This window comes from Acanthochromis polyacanthus, chromosome 7 (assembly GCF_021347895.1).
Source record: "Acanthochromis polyacanthus isolate Apoly-LR-REF ecotype Palm Island chromosome 7, KAUST_Apoly_ChrSc, whole genome shotgun sequence".
NCBI lineage: Eukaryota > Metazoa > Chordata > Actinopteri > Pomacentridae > Acanthochromis > Acanthochromis polyacanthus.
In genome coordinates this window covers 21,765,106-21,783,155 of record NC_067119.1, presented here as the reverse complement: position 1 = coordinate 21,783,155, position 18,050 = coordinate 21,765,106, and the positions used below count along the sequence as shown (strand labels likewise).

Below are 18,050 nucleotides of genomic sequence, written 5' to 3'. Positions count from 1 at the left end.
GCTCAGCTAGAGCCTCAAGGAAAACTCTAAGGATTGACAGCCTTTTTAGTGCAACTTTTCAGCCTACTTCTAGTGGATAACACTGGGTTGAAAGAACTTCTATTAAAGCCGAACTGGGGAGATCAGAACATTTTGCTCACTTAAGAATATTTCGTTGCACCGTATTTTGTACCTCCTCTCATCACTAGAATTATTTGACAGTATTTGATATGATTTGACAGATATTTCTAACACAGGAACACAGAAAGAGGATGACAATAGCATCATACTTGTCAACACTACAAGTGAAAATATATCTATTTAGCACATGATTTGGTGGCAGATCAAAACACGCTATTTATTTCTTGTTACTGCACCTTCTAAACAGCACGTCAAGAGAACTCTCAGCAGGATTCCCGACTCGAGCAATATCTGATGTCAAGTATGCATCATTTCCTCTCAGCTTTCTCGCAGATTACTCTACTTTTTCCATGTTTGGAGCCAAAAGCCAGACAAAGGGTTCTCTGTCCTCCCGACATCTAAACAAATGATGACACAATGGTGGGCAGCAGTGAAATCTTCTGTAATTGTTACTGGAAAAACAAGTCACCCGATAGCGTGAATTGGCTTTGCTAGGAGAGAATGGAGAAAAGATGTGCATTTAAAAAGAAAAATGGGATAGCAAAAGTCTGTGAGAAAGTTCAGATCTTGGCTCCAGTTGACTGTTTATGAGCACATGTGGAGATCTAGATGTTTATTTTGCTTACAAAAGTGGGAAATAACAGACAGGGGCCAGGGCTGCATTGTACTGTTTGTATTTCAATAACATGAAGACAGTTGATATCAACTGCCCAGAGATTATGAACAACAGGAATAACGATAATTTATGACACATGTATCAAAATATGAAGGACACCGTTAGCATTTTGACACTACAAAGACACCAGCAGTCATGAAGGCACACTGCACCCATATGCTCCTTACTAGCCGATTAGTTGTCAAACAACAACATGCGACTGGCAACACAAACACCCCAATGAACATATTTGTTTCAGAATATGGTGCTTTAAAGGGAATGCATCAATGAAGTGGTTTGTTGGAAGTTTCAAGAGCTCAAGTATCTTTACAAGTATAATACTTTTAAAAAAATGAAATAGATGATGAAAGGAATTAAACAGAGAAGACACAGTTTAGTCATGCATGAGCAATGAGGACATTAGGGAGCATTACAGTGAAATAAATCTCATTCCACAGTCCAATAATCAGACTGTAAAAACAAAGAAACAAAAGGCAGCTAATGAGACATTCCCAGATGGGATAGATGCTCAGTTTAAACAAAGTGACTAGAATCTGACCTGTACTGGCCTAACACAGATGCATCAGAACTGCATCAGATTGCATATATTTTGTCCAATGCATGCAGATATCAAAACTTTTTTGTTTTAAATAGAACATAATGCAGAAAAAACGATACTTGGTATACTAAAGAAACTGTCTTATCACATAATTTGTCCAACAGAGCAGCTTAGCATCCATTTAGCACTGTCTGCAGCACATGTAGCAGAGACAAGAGTTATCTTCAGTGTAAGTTGCTAGTTAGTCTGTGAAATACACGTCTGAAGAGTTACTTAATGACCTCATCATTTCCCATTTTCAGAGTAACTCTAAAATGTTGCATATAGTTATAGAATATCAGCCAATATACTGGGTTTCTCTACCCTCTAAAAATCAGTATTGGCATTGTCCCCAAAAAACTAGTGTCAGTTGGACTCTAAAGGTGACCATGAACTAACCACAGCATATGAGAACATAGCAAAAGTAACAACTGCAGCAAATGTTACAAAAATGGCTGTGGAGAAGTCGTGGATTGTTCACGTCACAGAATGTCATGTACAAGAAAAAATAACAATTTAAAGACACATTGGTTTGTGGTAGTTCTTAGAACAACTCTCTCACACACACTTCCACATGCACACACAAACAAACACACGTTAGTCTAAAGTAATATGCATGAATGACTTAGTACAGTGTGTAAGGCCCTTCTATTACCTCAGTGTGTTGTGAACAAGCTGATCAGCCCTATTTAGAGGAAATGACACTCACTGGCCACATTACTGGGCACATCTGTGTTCTTAATATTCTTATCTACAGCACTAACATACATGAAGGAGAGAAAATACTATGAACATGTTCATCATCACCACCTGCTATGACTTTATTGATAAATTAGAACTGCCGCTCTTTTGACTGTCAACAAAAACTGAAGATGGAGAATGAAAAAAAACTATGGCCGAGCTGCTGTATTGGTCTGACCTCAGAGGTGTACCAAATAAAGTGGCCAGTGAGTGCACACTGATTATTATTATGACATTATTTACAACTATACAAGCTATATACAGCAGAAGAGGTGAAAGCAAAGTTAAAGAAGCTAAATAGCTATTTCTATAGTCGCAGCTGCAGACACGGTACAGTAATGTTTTTAGATTTGCAGCAGATACGAGGACTGAAATGTGCTCAGACAGGTGCCAAAAGAACCGAAATCCTCCATGGTAACACACAAAAACGTACGAGAACTAAATACAACTCTCTCTCCCAGCATCCTACTGGACTGCATTGACTAAGTTATCGTAAATTCAGCAGTTTCCGCGTCTTCCTGCTCCTAATGTCGCATCAGCTGCTGTGTGGGAACAGCTTAAGCAGAAAATACATTTCCCTTAAACAAAAGACGTAAAAGCCTGAAAGAAAAGTGGCCCACTCAGAGGTTAAACATCGACACATCTTTTCCCTGCTGGACTTTTCATTTCCTTTGGCTTTCCCTTGAACTTTCCATGTCTTTCTCATCAAACATCACTTCATAGCATTCTTTCCTTCACCACATACATGCGCTCCTTTTTTTTTTAAACACCTCACACATTCACTTTTTCTTCTCTTTTAGACAAGCATCTTTGAAATCTATCATCATTATCTTAAAATAGTCTCTAGTAATTATATAGTCGTATTACCATTAATTATTAGGTTATTTTCCATTCAAGTTAAAGTCCAGCTTTAGAGTGACTTTTTTGATGTCAGGATGTTGAGTCAGATTCAAAGCGGCACCTTTCATCCACAGGGTTTTGCTCCCATGAATCATAAGGCTGGATCAGGGGTGACAGGTTAGGTGCTAGGCAGGAGTGGAGCTCTTTGTAGTGGACAGGCTGGGTTTGGGGTCTGGTCTGTGGGATTTGTGCTGTGGGCTGCTGCGAAGGTTGTCATCCATCTAGAGAAAAAAAAACAAAACAAAACAAACAAAAAAAAATCGCACAGCTTAGTTGGTGAACACATGCATGAGCAACAAAATGAAATGACAAGGGCTCTGCAGCAGACTAAACTAAACTCAACCGTGACGGTACCTGCCAAAAGCAACAGCGAACCCATGCAAAAGCAGAGGAAAGCAAAGCAGAAGCACCTTTTCTATCAAGTTGGACTCTTTGTTTACGAGCTGAGTTAGTTTCTGGAGGTTGGCGTCCATTGTTTCCTGAACAGGTGGGGGAGGACCTGAAGAGAGATGAAGGAAAGCCGCACCGACAGAAGAAAATGGCAGAAAGTCAGTGGAATCGGAACAGTATTAGGTCAGTAAAACAAACATGATGAGCAAACATGAAGTGACACAAATATATAGGAAGAAGGAAAGTGTTGATGATGTTAGTTGTTTTTTGTGTTTTGAAGTGAAAAGCTTCCCATGCGAGTTTTCCCAAGTTAAAACCCCAAAGAGCGAATGCTTCCAGTGTGTGTAAACATCTTACAAGGATGGTCCGAGCTGAAATAAACTGCGAGGATGCTGTCACAGAAGCGTGTGAGGTTGTCCAGCTGCTTGAGATGACTCTGCAGAGGGCTGCTGGGAAGACTGGCTTTGTGAAGTGGCGCCACGAAACCAAACACGAAGGCATCCAAACTGGTCGGCCTACGATCCCAAACACATATGTAAACAAACAGAAAAAAAACAAAGCATTAAGACATGCACGAAGACAGGCAATATGAGAATATGAGAGCAAAAGTAATACTATGAAAAGCATCATTACCCAGATCTGTGAGGGTGCTTTATGAATCCTGGATTAATAACTGTGTGTAAATGAAAACTGCGAAGCATTTCCTACGTCTAATTTCTCCCAAAATTATTACTAAAGTTCACAGCAGGAGATCCAGGCTTCTCGAAGCAACTGATTTTAAGTTTAACTTTAAGGAAAATCCTAATGCATACTCTACTGGCCAGTATGTTCTGTGTGTTTTTTTCATGTGCCAGCAACTCAGAATTTACTGGCAAGCTGAACACACGCACAAAGACTCCTAACGGCAAATTTAATTAAATAGACAGTATTTCATTCCAAATTCTATTCTTTTCTATCTTCTAAACGCTAATCACCTAAATCTGAGCTATGCAGTCATTTAAATGAACAGAGGACTCACGAGTTGCCAAAAAAGTAGTTTGCGGTTCCCAGTCTGTAGGAGAGGAGATTCAGGCACTCTTTAGCATCGCTGTAGATCTGAGGCAGACAGAGCGAGGAAGATTTATAGCTGTGGAAAAGACACTTCTGCACCACAAACCACAGAGTTGACTCATTGGAGGAGATGACGTAGGTATTTACCTTTCCCTCCACCTCTGTGATTCTGTGTAGCGGCGCCTCTCCTTTGGTTAGAAGGATGCGGGACAGAGCGGTGCTGGCTTGGCAACTTGGGACGAGAAAGTTGAGCGGGAACGGCGAGCGGGAAGCAAACCACGGTCGTGTCACATTGGCGTAGTTTTCAGCATCCACCCAGAAAGTGTGCAACTGTGGGACATAAAACAGTATCTTAGATAGTAGCACTAACAGATTAATATGAGTCAGGAAAAGAGCAGAAGAGAGACGGTGTTACCAGAGCTGGTCGCAGCTTCTCTTCAAGCAGAGCGATGTAGGCCATTGTGTCTGCTCCTTGTCTGGCAGTCAGCTCGTAATCTGCATTGAACCTCTGCAACAAAAAAAAAAGAAAAACAAACAAAAAAACAATTATGATTGTAATTCTATTGATTTTGCTAACTTGTTTGTGGCATATTTTGAAAAAGCAACACTCCAACCTGTTTCCTCAGGAAGTTGAGAATCTGCGCAGGTTCTTGAACTGCAGAATCTCCACAAAGCAACTCTGGGACGGTGGCTGTGGACGAATCAGACAGATTTCAGATTGTTTGTGTTTTTGTGATTTAGTCAGCCTATACTCAGTGTTCTGTTGTAAGGACCATGAGTGTGAAGTGTGGTGTGTTTGATGACTTCCTGCCACATTAAATACAGTGTAGCAGAGTGCAAAAAAGACGGATATCCTTTGTCCAGCGCAGCTCGTCACAATAATAAATATGTAAAAAAATACCTACTGTAAAATCCCGTGATATAGCGAAAAATCCACAATACCAAACGCAAGTTAAAAATCCACGATACACTGAGATTGCCAAAATTTACTTTGGAATTAATAAAAACATAAATTTCTAGTTTAGTAGTAAAATGCTTGTCGGTCTCAGTGTCATGGATAACTGAGAAAATATTTTCCAAACTGTCATAATTATATGTATTCTAGAAAGATTCCTTTATGGGTAACAAAATTCTTCTTATGTGGCAACTGAACTACAAAGCTGTGAAACTCCAGTTTACGAGAAGCTGCAGCACACCTGTTATCGTTTTCCACGTCCAGTCTATAGGAGAAACTGTGACTTCTGCCCCAGAAAACTTAGTGTACGCCTGGAAAAACACACACACACACACACACACACACACACACACACACACACACACACACACACACACACACACAAATCCAGTAAAACACATTCAATGTTTATATGATTCAAAGTCTGTTAAAATGTTATGTTGGAACATTTCATCCGAATGCAAAGTACAGCACCATTTAACATTCAGGGAAAGAACTGTTTATGTTCTCAACGCTGGACTTTAAAACTTAAACTAAAAGCTCCGTATGATCTCAGTCTAGTAAAGGAGCTGAATATTTGCCACAAACACTGTACCATCAGCAGGAAGTTGGCACTAACTCTAAATGCAGATTCAACGCTACGCTACATTGCTCACCTGAAACGGCTTTACAGAAAGAGGAAAGACCAGCAAAACCACAAGAAAGAAACATTAAACACAATATAAAGGCTTAAAGATGCACAACAAAAATCACTGTGTAGCTAAATGACAATGACATGTACAAAGTGGGGGTGGGGGTGGGGGGGGGGCGTGTTGAACAAAGCAATCACCAGGAATAAGGCTTACTCTGATGGAAGGAACTCAAATAGTATTTTGTGTTTTTCAGTTCATGGGTCATGAACGCTGCTCTGTGCAACGTTAGGTTTAGCCTGTCACCTCTAGGCAGCAGATTTGGTCTGATTCATATAAGTTATGTATTTGAGGTTTTGTGTGAAAAGACTTTTTGGGTAAACACTTTCTCCTCACCAGCACCTGCATCTCTTCTCCTGGACTAATTAATGAGTTCAAATTTCTACAACATTTTAGTCACAAGATCCACTTTCACATAAATTACCTGCTATTTTAAATCTGTCTGCTGTATTGCCACAACTTTCATGTATTTTTATGTATAAATTTATTCCATTTACAAGACGGGGGGACAACTTAGCCTTCCCACTTTATTTTGTGTGTTGTGGTGCTCAGGATTACTACGCAGATGTGTTAAATGAATGTAAATTAAAAATAATTTTTCTAGATCTCGCCAAGTTGTTTTGATCTTAAAGGAAAATACTAGATTGTTCAGTTCCACTCAGCTGTGACTGAATGTTTTGTGCCTTTGTAGACACACTGTGATCTGAAAAGTGTAAATGATTAACTGAGTCATAATATTGTTGAATTTGAACTTATTTTTCTCAAGAAATTTCAGTTTGTTTCTAATGTTCTGCAAAGAGATAGTTCATTAACTGTGGCATTTTCAGAATGTACTTTTTTGCACTAGAGCAAAGAGAGATATTTGGAGTTGTGGTGATTTATAAGTTTTTATGCTTTGATTTTACGGCTCTGGCCCACTTGAGAACAAACGGGACTGTATGTGGCCCTCGAACTAAGATGAGTTTGTCACTCCTGCTGTAAATCATCATAAATAAGACTAATTCAAAGGCACACAGTGTAAGAAACAAGGGATCCATTCATAGGGAACATGGAACACAGAAGGACAGAACCTCACATTTTATTCTGAAATAACTCAAAAACAGATAGAAAAAAAGAAAGATGGATCGAAAATTGTATGCATATTCATGTATTACACTAAAAACCTGTCAATAAAGCAACACAAAACAAAAACAAACATCATCAGTGCCCCTTAGAAAATGTTTTCAATGGTGCCATAATTGTCATCTTGGTCAGAAAATTAGAAAAAGTGTCACCTCGTGGCACGACTTGTAACTACATGTACAGACCGACAACAACATGTTAAACAGAGAAGAAATAATGATAAATCCCCTACAAGGTTGTTGGCTTGATGACGGTTTACAGCTATGAAGCGGGAAAATCCCAGAATTTACCGAAATAATCCGAATGTGAGCCTCAACAAACTGACCTTGAAGGGCCACATTATCTGTCAGCTGTGTGAGTGACTTCTGACATTCAGCCACACCCGGAGGACGAACCACGCGGTCGGCTCAGCGGTTGTTTTGTAGCTGCGGCATGGCACTCAGCTGTAAACATCACTTTCTCTGCTGCACATCGACGCAGTGAACTTACAGAGCAAACTGCAGCAGCTCGGTTAGCACGGAGGCTAATCTCAGAGACCAGAGAGGAGCCGCACAGAGAAGCGGACAAAAAAGCTGCAGTCCTAAAAGCACGGCTGGACGCAGTAGTCGTACATACAGTAAAAGCAGTGGACAGCCTTACCAGAACTATGAGGGACTCGGTGTGAACAGAAGGCAGACCCCAGTCTCCTCCCCAGCATCTCAGCTCCATGGCAGCCGCCATGTTGGATTCCTGCAGGAGCCGCTGACGTCACCGCCTACCTGTCACAGCAGAAATTTATAAAATAGTTGTTTTCCGCTGCTTATTTTCACGATTCAGTCTCATTCACTGACTGTAATGATTAGTCGCCTGTAAAAACCCATTAGATGTTTGTGGGTTTGTTCAGATGATGCTTTAGCTCCCCTCAGGGATCATTAAAGTTGTAAGTAAAGGTGAGTTCATCATGAAAGAATGAAGTAAAATAGCATCAACTACAACTTCACCGTAGAGAGCACCAAAATAAGTAATGAGAAAGAATTTAATTACATGAAACAACATGAAAGCCAATGGCAACTTAAACATCTAGGATTGATCAATGCCTATAATGATACTGCTACTATTAATACTACTGATGATAACAATAATAATAATAATAATAATGACAGTAACTTCAAATATATACCTCTGTTAACAACAAGAGTTTCCAAAATGCTTTGACAGACAAAACAAAAGCAGAAGGCAACAAAAAATAGTTAAGGTAATTTTAAATCAAGAGGACAACAAATGAAAAAATGCAATATGTCTGCATTCATTATGTCCAGTCACCTTTGTTTATGTAGCACTTTTAAACCAACAGCTCTTCAGCCAAAGTCCCCAGCAGACAAATTTAGTTTCATGATTTTACCAAAAAGGTTTAAGGTTATTATTTATTATGTAAATTTACTCGAGTGAGTTGAATATCACACTTAAGACCCTATATACTCTAAATATCAAGGTTTACTGTTACAATATTATAAATACAATAAATTAATTAACTTAAATGTTGGGATTAAAACCTGCAATGTTATATACTCTAAAACAACAGTATAATTTAAAAATTAGAGTTAAGAACGTATGAAATTAAACATTACACTTTACTTTCCCCCCCGACCTACTTCTATGGTTACTACAAGGAAAACCTGACTCTACTGTGAAAAGATTGACAAAAACACTAATGAATTCAACTTAAATGTTCTTCAGTGTGAAATGACCACATGTTTTTATGTCACTGTTATTGCAATGGTCGACTAGAACCAAAAATAACATGTTCAATATGTCACACCACTCAGTAGCTCGTTTTATATCGTCTGGTTTCATGTATTTTAAAGGAGCAGTGAAAAACCAGACCTGTCATGATATATTGACTTATTATACAGCAGGAATGGAACAAATGATCATTTCATAGGCCTATTTAGATTTCCATGTCAAATAGTAATTCATATTTTCGCGTCATTTGACTTATTTCCAGTTAACAATAGCATCATGTCTGACGTGGGGCTGATAGTGACACGTCTGAAGGCTGCCAGGTGTTTGGTCAGAGGCCAGACAGCCAGACACCAGCAGCTGTCTGCCGATTACACACCGAGGGATGGTAAATGTCTCTCTTTGGCTCAGAACTGCAGCTGAAATGTTGAAATGTACTTGAGGTTCGTAGAGAGAGTTTTAAGACGAGTACCAGACATCTATCAAGAAACGTTTCCAGGGATAAAAACTGCCTCAAGTCTCGTCCTCTATAGACCTTTCCCACATTCTCCAACAGATGAAATCTGAAAAAGCTTTGCAGAAGCATGTAGGACAAGTTAAATCAGGTTAAAACGAAAAACATCTGCTATAGATTTGTACAGTTTAATTGGCTTACTGAAGATGAGCTCGAGAATCAAATCCACATTCATGACAAAGGTTCAGGATGTTTGTGAAAAAACAGTGGCCAGCTGGAATCAAGTTTCCCTTGAACGTTTTAGATATTTTTTTAAAGTTGGCTGACTATGAACAGGCTGATTCAAAATACATCCCTCCTAGTTTCATAAATCCCCAAAAGATAGTAGACACTAGGCTAAATGAACATTACTTTTAATACAGAAAAAAAAATCACATTCAGCTTTTACAGCATTTGCAGTAAAAATGTCTCATTTATTTTTAAAGGTCTCTAATGCCTTACTTTTAAATGCTGCAGTTTCATGTAGAAGTACTCATATTCTACTGCAGCTTCTACAGACAGTGACAATACACAACTGATGACTTATTCTAAGGGGACACTCCCCCAAATGATTGAAATAGCTTCTTCACTGTGCCACTTTCGAATGCGAATGAGGACCCTCCCCTTTGCCTGTGACCACAAAACCATCTCACCTCTGCTGAGATTTTGCTTCAAAGTCTCGACTTGTCGTCATCGTCATCATTCTGTGGGAGAGTCAGCCTGCCATAGTTTTACTGATCCACAGGAGGAAAGTTCTTTCTTTGGGAACAGGGCTTCGTTCTGAGGTGTGTCCGGCTCTGAAGCTCTGATGATGGGAGTGTGCGTCAGAGCAGCAGCTCTGGCGCTGGTGCTGCAGCAGCTGGTTCTCACTGTCACAGCTCAAGGAATGGGTAAGTACCGGCTCCTCTACGTCCATGCAGATCTGGAAGACACTATGCGGCATGCTTGTGTGTGTTGCATATGTTAGAATTCTTTACAAAGCTGTTTTACTGACAGTTTTTTTTCTGTTTACATATTCCTAACAATCTTTTGTGAAAGCAGGCTACAAGTAAAAAGGTTAACAGCTGCTTTTTTTTGGCACTAATATAGTATTTTTTTGCAGCTTGTAGAGTTTCATGTACAGGATCTAGTAAAAGTCTGACCTAAATAATGTGTAAAACAACACCATCTGAGAAGTGCATCTGCAGAACTTTAATTTGCCTGGAATGCACACGCAATTTTTTCCATGAAATTTCCTGTCACTTTGCATTGCTCTTGTATTCGGCTAAGGGCTGTGTGAAAGTGTTTTTGTGTGTCCATGCATGGTGTGAGACAGCAGGTTTGTTCCAGTGGAAAGAGTTTACTGCCGCTCCTCTCTGCAACTTCAGTCTGTCACTCTATAAAACACAGCAGGGTGCAAAAAGGAACGTGCACTTATACACACACGCGTCTACAAACTCTACACATACACAAATATACAGATACACTGTCACACTTAATAAAGTACTGTAGTAAACTGACTCAGCAGTAGCAATCCTCCAGCCACAGCCATTAAGACACACACTCAAAACGCTGGCAGAAAAAGAAACCCCTGCACCAATTATAGTGTACCAGGTGGAGCGCTTCCAGTTGGTGTGTGAATTATTCCTTTGTGGTCCCACTGACTAACAATTATATTATATATATCCCTTATGTTTGCATTAAACTATGCCTTTTTTTGCTCATAATTGTGGTGCATCTACAACAGTGTAAGGCAGATTTCTAACAGTCCTCTCCTGTGTTAGTCTACGATCTGCTGGTGTCTCCAGACTGCCTTCCAGACCTGCTCCAAGGAAGCCTGAAGAAAAACGGGCGAGATGAAGCTTTCCTCCTCACGTCCTTCAGGCTCCACAGCAAGGCTCCCACCTCTCTGTTCAGTGTCATCAACCCCAAAGACAACACCAAGTACCTGGAGCTCAGCGTGCAGGCCAAGCTGAGCAAAGGTTGATTGTTATACTGTGACAAGTACAGACTGCATCGTTAGCTCTGCGTTAACCTGCTCTGTCATTCAGTGCTTCTGTTTCCCTCCATCTCTAGTGACTGTTCGCTACCAGAAGAATGACGGCAGATTTGGTACAACCAGTTTCAACCATGCGTCCCTGGCAGATGGGCGAAACCATCACGTGATGCTACATGCCAGCGGTCTGCAGCGTGGCCCACCTCGCCTCAACATCTACGTGGACTGCAGACTGGCTCACACCTTGGATGATCTTCCGGCTGCGTTTGGGTCAGTGCCACCCGGTCCCAACAGGGTGGCACTCAGGACTCTGCAGTCGAGTGGACAGGTTAATAGCGATGGAATAAATATGCTGCACAGACACAACAATAGTGCAACATGAAATAATAAAATTTTAAACTGTTCCAGCAATGCAATAACTGCTTTGTCCTTGTATCTTTTATTTCTTTATAAGGACAAACTGACAGACCTGAAGCTGGTGATAGAGGACACCATAGACAATGTGGCCACTCTGCAGGACTGTAGCGTAGATCAGGTTGAATCTGTGCAGCTGCTGGGTGAGAGCAACATGACTGCCTGAATCACAACACAAACACATTTCAACTCAATCCTGGCAGATGTGCCATGTACCCAATTGTTTATTTCTCGTTTGTGAAATCCACTCAGGTATCCAGGGAGGCAGAATGGTTCAAGACCAGAACAGCATGCTGGAGCTGAAGGCCATGTTGTCTGAGATGAAGGAGCTGCTCCACCAGCAGGTAATCTGCCCTGTGTTCTGGTCTTGTGTGTCTTACATAGGCATCTTCCAGATGGATGAAAAAGCAGAAAAAAAAAGTCTCATAAAAACAAACACTTAACTTGCTCATCATAATTTTTTAAATGAATGAAATGGCATGGCAGCATTAAATAAACAAAGTAAATAAACAGTTCTGTAATGATGATGTTTGCCACCTTTGTGGTTGCTTTTTATACACACCATGATCCTGAGATGAAATTCAATGGAAAACATGTTTTTGGGAAGCAGAAACTGTGCAGAAGCGCCTGGTTGTTTTGCGAAATAGAGCACATTTAAAAATGATGGAGAGCGGGCACGTTCACAAGTATTTGGAATATTTCCTTTTTGCTTCAATGTGTGATCAGTTCCGCAGTAACATCAGCATTTCGTTGTGGAAATTGAGAATCCAGACTGTGAGAACCTGCAGATTTTCTGGACCTGTCTTGTTTCAAGGCTTTATGTAACAGACAGCTGAACAAAAGCAAAGCTTCACCTCAGCAGCAGACAGAAGTGCACGATTTCAGATGATCATTCAAAGCAGGAAATTATTAGGAGATAAAGTGTTTGACAGGCAGCCTGAGGCAAGTAGATGCTGTTTACTGAGCAAATATTTTATGCAAGGAAACAGAAGTTACCTTGAAAAACACATTTTATTGAAAGATCAAGTTAAGACAGTAAAGGGATAAAGCAAGTTTCAGAGTTTATCAGCAGTTTGACAGCGTTTCTTTCATTTTAAGATTAAGGAGACAAATTTCCTGAGGAATACCATCGCAGAGTGTCTGCCATGTGGTAAGCAGCACAAAAACTGTTGACTCATTCACAGTATTTAGATAGTAGACATGAAAGTGACATTATAAACCCTTCAATCTGTCCATGTGCACCCATAGGACCTGATGGCAATCCGACCAACCCACGTCCAAGTCCAGGTCCTGAAAAAGTTGACCTGGATCCTGCACCTCTGATTAAGTGCCCACCTGGGACCTGTTTCAGGCAGAACATGTGTATCCCTTCAAACTCGGGACGTTTCCAATGTGCCCCCTGTCCTGATGGATTTACAGGAGACGGGGTGCACTGTGATGATGTGGATGAGGTGTGAATAAAGTCTCTAAGTGTGCATGTGCAACCAAGAACTGAGGGCCAGTCAGTGCTTGACAAACATCTGTTCTTTCTCTGTTTTAGTGCAAGTTTAATCCTTGTTTCCCTGGTGTCCGGTGCGTGAACACTGCTCCAGGTTTTCGCTGTGAGAAATGTCCTCTGGGATACACTGGACCACTGTTAACTGGAGTAGGAGTGTCCTACGCGAAGACAAACAAACAGGTCCAACAGAAAATATCTATGTAAAGCAATCAATATGCTTGATTTATCTGTGTCTGTGGACTACATACATTATAAACTGTTTCTCAGGTGTGTGAAGATATCGATGAGTGTCTGGGCCCACCTGACAATGGAGGTTGTACCGCCAACTCAGACTGTCACAACACTATGGTAAAACCACTGAAACTGGTGCAAGGTTATTTATTTATTTGTTATCATTTTTTGATAGACAAGGACTCTTTTTTTCTGACTTTGTGCTGTCCTCACCAGGGCTCCTTTCGCTGTGGAAACTGTAAATCTGGTTTCACAGGTGACCAGGTGAGAGGCTGCCATGGTGACCGGCTCTGCCCCAACGGCCAACCCAACCCTTGTGACATCAATGCCGAGTGCATCGTGGAAAGAGACGGCAGCATTAGCTGTGCGGTAAGAATTCGCAACAGAGACAGGAGCATGAATAAGTTCATTATTGTGCTGTTATGTGCACAAAATGTCACATCTTGCCTCTTTTTTCCTGTGTGTACGTCAGTGTGGTGTTGGTTGGGCTGGCAACGGCTATGTGTGTGGAAAGGACACAGATATTGACGCACATCCTGACGATACACTCCAGTGCAGAGACAGCACCTGTAAGCAGGTACTCGCTTCTACATCCACTACCTTCTCTCACATTTAATTCATGCAAGGATTAAAAACTATGCTGTTTTCCTGCATTGTGTCCAGGACAATTGTGTGTTTGTGCCAAACTCTGGCCAAGAAGATGCAGACAGGGACGGGATGGGTGATGCCTGTGATGACGATGCAGACAGTGACGGCATTATGAACATAGATGTAGGCGACTCTCGGTCTTCTTTACACTTCATGAACAGATATTTACCTCTATCACTGAGCTCATCCAATGTAAAATTAATTTGTCTGTCTCAGGATAATTGCTGGCTGGTTCCGAATGTGAACCAGAAAAACAGCGATAAGGATCTTCATGGTGATGCCTGTGACAACTGCAAGACAGTCGAGAATCCCTCACAGAGGGATACAGACCAGGACGGTCTGGGGGATGAATGCGATGATGACATGGATGGGGATGGTAAGTGTGTGTGTGCTCATATTTGCTTTAATAGATGCATAATTAGTGCAGTTGCACAGTCTCTTAATTGCTGGGTGAAATTAAGGATACAAAGAGCAGTAACAGTCGTTTTTGCAAATGATCACATTTGCTGAAATAAGCTGGGAGGTTGTTAGAGCAGGAGGTGCAGTAAGTGGCCTATTACTGCTTTTATTGCAAGAATTAGATATAATAAATTTGGGGACACAGTGTAAAACCTGCAAAACGGCTGATAAACGCATTAAAAATCTGTGTCTGTGAAGGTTATCCAAACCACAGTCTGCCTGGGCTAGACTGCCAAGACAAGAATATAACCTTTACAGTCCTGCTTGGAAGATGCAGACAGGGACATTTTTGTTGCGTTCACTGAACTAGCAGTGTTTTATCAGTGCAAAACATTCTCCTACCCTTTTAACGTGTCTGTTTCCAATTCACATCCTCTACCAGTTAGATCACTGGCTCTCAGGGAAAACAACTCCATTAAAAAAAAACTGTAGTAAACAGTGTTAAAATGTTCCTACTGGAATCTTTGGTTCTGTTTCAGAAACTTTTCTCACATACCTCACTTGATTGGCCTTTTATAAAACCACTTATTTGCTCCAGTGGTCACACAGTTTGGACTTGGTGTGCACCCACATGTACTTGTACGTGCACACGTGCTGCATGTTTAGACTCTGTTTGGTAGCACTGTTTGTTCGGCTTGGCAGAGCTCCAGCCTCTTGATGATTTGGTTCTGTCTTTAACTTCCAGGCTGGATTGCTAAGCACTTGGTCATGTCTGTCTTTTCTCTAAAAGCATTTTTCCACTGTAAGCCTCTGCCAGGCGTCGAAGGCCACTGGAAACTATTTCACCTTCGTCTTAAACAAACACCGCCATCTGGTGATGCGTTTGACCACGCTGTAGGCTGCTTCTGTCACGCTTTATTTTCCCATCAACCCTTTTACGCATGAAGTTAAAGCACTTTGTGTTCTCAGGTTTGAAAAATATCCTGGACAACTGCCAGCGAGTCCCCAACCTAGACCAGAAGGACAGAGACAATGACGGGGTGGGAGACGCCTGTGACAGCTGTCCTGATATGGCAAATCCTAACCAGGTAACCAACCAAACATCAGCCTCATAAAGGTTTATCTGCTGTCAAAACGTTGACTGGCAGTGTTGGTTTTGTCTGCCTGCAGTCTGACTCAGATGATGACCTTGTGGGTGACACCTGTGATGACAACATAGACAGGTAGTGTATCAAAGCCTGCATTTCTATCAGCATGTATCAGGTTTTGCTGTTTGTCTTACCTGCCCTGCTTCTTTTTTGTCAGTGATGGTGACGGCCACCAAAACACAAAAGACAACTGTCCCGACGTCATTAACTCCTCACAGCTGGACACTGACAAGGATGGAATGGTTTTATCTCTTCATTCGACTTTAATTTATTGAATGCATCAGACTTCAATGATTTATCTCATGAATGCTGACATTAAGAGGAATCTGTTTTCAATTCCTTTCTTTCTGGTAGGGAGATGAATGTGATGATGATGACGATAACGATGGCATACTGGATGAAGATGACAACTGCAGACTGGTTCCCAACCCGGACCAAGAGGACGCTAATAGTTAGTCTGACTTGCTGTTTGTGTACATACGAATATTCATTGTGAGCTGCTACTTTATCAAACTGTGTTGTTGTATTTCAGAGGACAAAGTCGGAGACGCATGTGAAGGAGACTTTGACAAAGACAATGTCATCGACATAATCGACCACTGCCCAGAGAACGCTGAGGTCACATTGACCGACTTCAGAGCCTATCAGACCGTGGTGCTGGACCCAGAGGGGGACTCTCAGATCGACCCCAACTGGGTGGTTCTCAACCAAGTAAGCAATAGACCAAGTTAGAGCCTCTGTCTTTTTCAGCCTCTGTTTCAGGAGCATCTCTAATACAGTAGACTTTCTCATAGAACATTTATTTCTATGTTACATAAATGATTTAACAGTGCACATAAACTGATTCCTGACAGGGCATGGAGATAGTCCAGACCATGAACTCTGACCCTGGCCTCGCTGTCGGTAAGTGCAGAATGTACTAATACTATCACATCCCCATCTGCAGTCAGACAACTTGGATTATTTCCCATTTTCCTCCATAAATCTTCCTGTCTTCAGTGCAGTTTTGTGCTTCCATCCTGCTGTGTCTACCTGTAGGCTACAAAGCGTTCAGCGGAGTAGACTTTGAGGGAACATTCCACGTGAACACAGTGACAGATGATGACTACGCCGGCTTCATTTTCGGCTACCAGGACTCTTCCTCTTTCTATGTCGTGATGTGGAAACAGACAGAACAAACCTACTGGCAGGCCGCACCCTTCAGGGCTGTCGCTGATCCTGGAATACAGCTCAAGGTGTGGTTGAAGTGTGTTTGTTGTCATCATCTGTTGTCAGCATCAGTTTTTCCTCTCTTTGATCTTATGTGGCTCTTTATCACCAGGCGGTGAAATCTAAGACAGGTCCTGGTGAGTATCTGAGGAACTCCCTGTGGCACACAGGCAACACCCCCGACCAGGTACGTCTCCTGTGGAAAGACCCCAGGAACGTTGGCTGGAAGGATAAGGTTTCCTACCGCTGGTTCCTCCAGCACAGGCCTCAGGTTGGATACATCAGGTACAAACAGACACACACACCATCACAAACACATACACACTCATAGCGTGTGAATCGGCTAACTAGTTTCACCTCATGCGTGAACCAGGGCTCGCTTTTTTGAGGGCTCAAACCTGGTTGCGGACACAGGGATGATAACTGACACCAGCATGAGAGGAGGCCGACTGGGTGTGTTCTGCTTCTCTCAGGAAAATATCATCTGGTCCAATTTGAAGTATCGCTGCAACGGTGAGTGACCACGAGTTGAATACTTTTGAATCAGCCATGCAAGCTATAAATATGCCTCTGAGATTCATTTCTCTTTTTCTTTCCCACAGACACCATTCCTGCTGACTACCAGGACCAGCCAACCGCACAGACTGAACTCAGCGACGGGCTGTGATCCATCCAGGAAGAAACTGAGCCCTGATGAAAACAAAGATAAAAGAGGCAGAGCTGCACAGCTGAGAGCAATCAGGTTAAAAGTCAGAGAAAGAAAGATAAATGTAAACAGGAACATGAACTATTCTGTTAAAGGCATTATAACTTTGCTGTAGAGTCTTAAAAAAAGCATAACATTGGGCATTATATACTTAAATCATGTAACTGAAGCCAGTGCATTCCTTTTTATCAGCAGTTTCTGCTTGTTTTTGCTATGCAATACACCTCCAATTTAATGCAAACTTTATGAGCACAGCTACAGATGCAATACTGTTTTTTAGAATATATTGTACAAATTAAGTACAATAAAATCCTGAGCATTTTGCAACATCTCATTGTTTCCATTACATCATTCAGCGGTCCGTTTACGTATGAAGGAGAATTACCGTAT

General features: G+C 41.4%; 2 protein-coding genes across 3 annotated transcripts; one reads left to right on the top strand and one right to left on the bottom strand.

Moving 5' to 3' along the window:
• Positions 1–778: 778 nt before the first annotated feature.
• Positions 779–7,996, bottom strand: mtx3 (metaxin 3). Of its 2 annotated transcripts, XM_022211275.2 has the most exons (9): positions 7,860–7,996; positions 5,651–5,720; positions 5,069–5,145; positions 4,870–4,962; positions 4,602–4,784; positions 4,423–4,499; positions 3,762–3,919; positions 3,425–3,513; positions 779–3,235 (listed from the first exon to the last, which is right to left on the bottom strand). In XM_022211275.2, exons 1-9 carry the CDS (start codon positions 7,938–7,940, stop codon positions 3,140–3,142), a joined length of 924 nt encoding a protein of 307 aa, XP_022066967.1. In that variant the 5' UTR covers positions 7,941–7,996; the 3' UTR covers positions 779–3,139. The 2 variants fall into 2 exon arrangements, with proteins under 2 accessions (XP_022066967.1, XP_022066968.1); XM_022211276.2 differs by lacking the exon at positions 3,425–3,513.
• Positions 7,997–9,929: 1,933 nt separating this feature from the next.
• thbs4a (thrombospondin 4a) lies at positions 9,930–17,994 on the top strand. Its single transcript, XM_022211273.2, has 23 exons — positions 9,930–10,322; positions 11,196–11,393; positions 11,488–11,735; positions 11,862–11,964; positions 12,074–12,165; positions 12,920–12,971; positions 13,070–13,272; positions 13,362–13,499; positions 13,587–13,667; positions 13,767–13,919; positions 14,023–14,127; positions 14,214–14,321; positions 14,415–14,574; positions 15,567–15,685; positions 15,768–15,820; positions 15,903–15,987; positions 16,100–16,196; positions 16,278–16,456; positions 16,600–16,648; positions 16,784–16,980; positions 17,067–17,239; positions 17,328–17,467; positions 17,557–17,994. Exons 1-23 carry the CDS (start codon positions 10,241–10,243, stop codon positions 17,619–17,621), a joined length of 2,880 nt encoding a protein of 959 aa, XP_022066965.1. The 5' UTR covers positions 9,930–10,240; the 3' UTR covers positions 17,622–17,994.
• Positions 17,995–18,050: the final 56 nt, after the last annotated feature.

What these genes read in the sequence shown, in the direction of transcription:
- mtx3 (XM_022211275.2), bottom strand. Translation starts at nt 7,940, where the DNA reads ATGGCGGCTGCCATGGAGCTGAGATGCTGGGGAGGAGACTGGGGTCTG. An exon ending in AGAAGCTGCGACCAGCTCTG is followed by an intron (nt 4,785 to 4,869) that starts GTAACACCGTCT and finishes TATGTCCCACAG; the next exon opens with TTGCACACTTTCTGGGTGGA. An exon ending in AGTCCAACTTGATAGAAAAG is followed by an intron (nt 3,236 to 3,424) that starts GTGCTTCTGCTT and finishes TTTTTTCTCTAG; the next exon opens with ATGGATGACAACCTTCGCAG.
- thbs4a (XM_022211273.2), top strand. Translation starts at nt 10,241, where the DNA reads ATGATGGGAGTGTGCGTCAGAGCAGCAGCTCTGGCGCTGGTGCTGCAG. An exon ending in ATATGGCAAATCCTAACCAG is followed by an intron (nt 15,686 to 15,767) that starts GTAACCAACCAA and finishes GTCTGCCTGCAG; the next exon opens with TCTGACTCAGATGATGACCT. An exon ending in ACTGGGTGGTTCTCAACCAA is followed by an intron (nt 16,457 to 16,599) that starts GTAAGCAATAGA and finishes GATTCCTGACAG; the next exon opens with GGCATGGAGATAGTCCAGAC.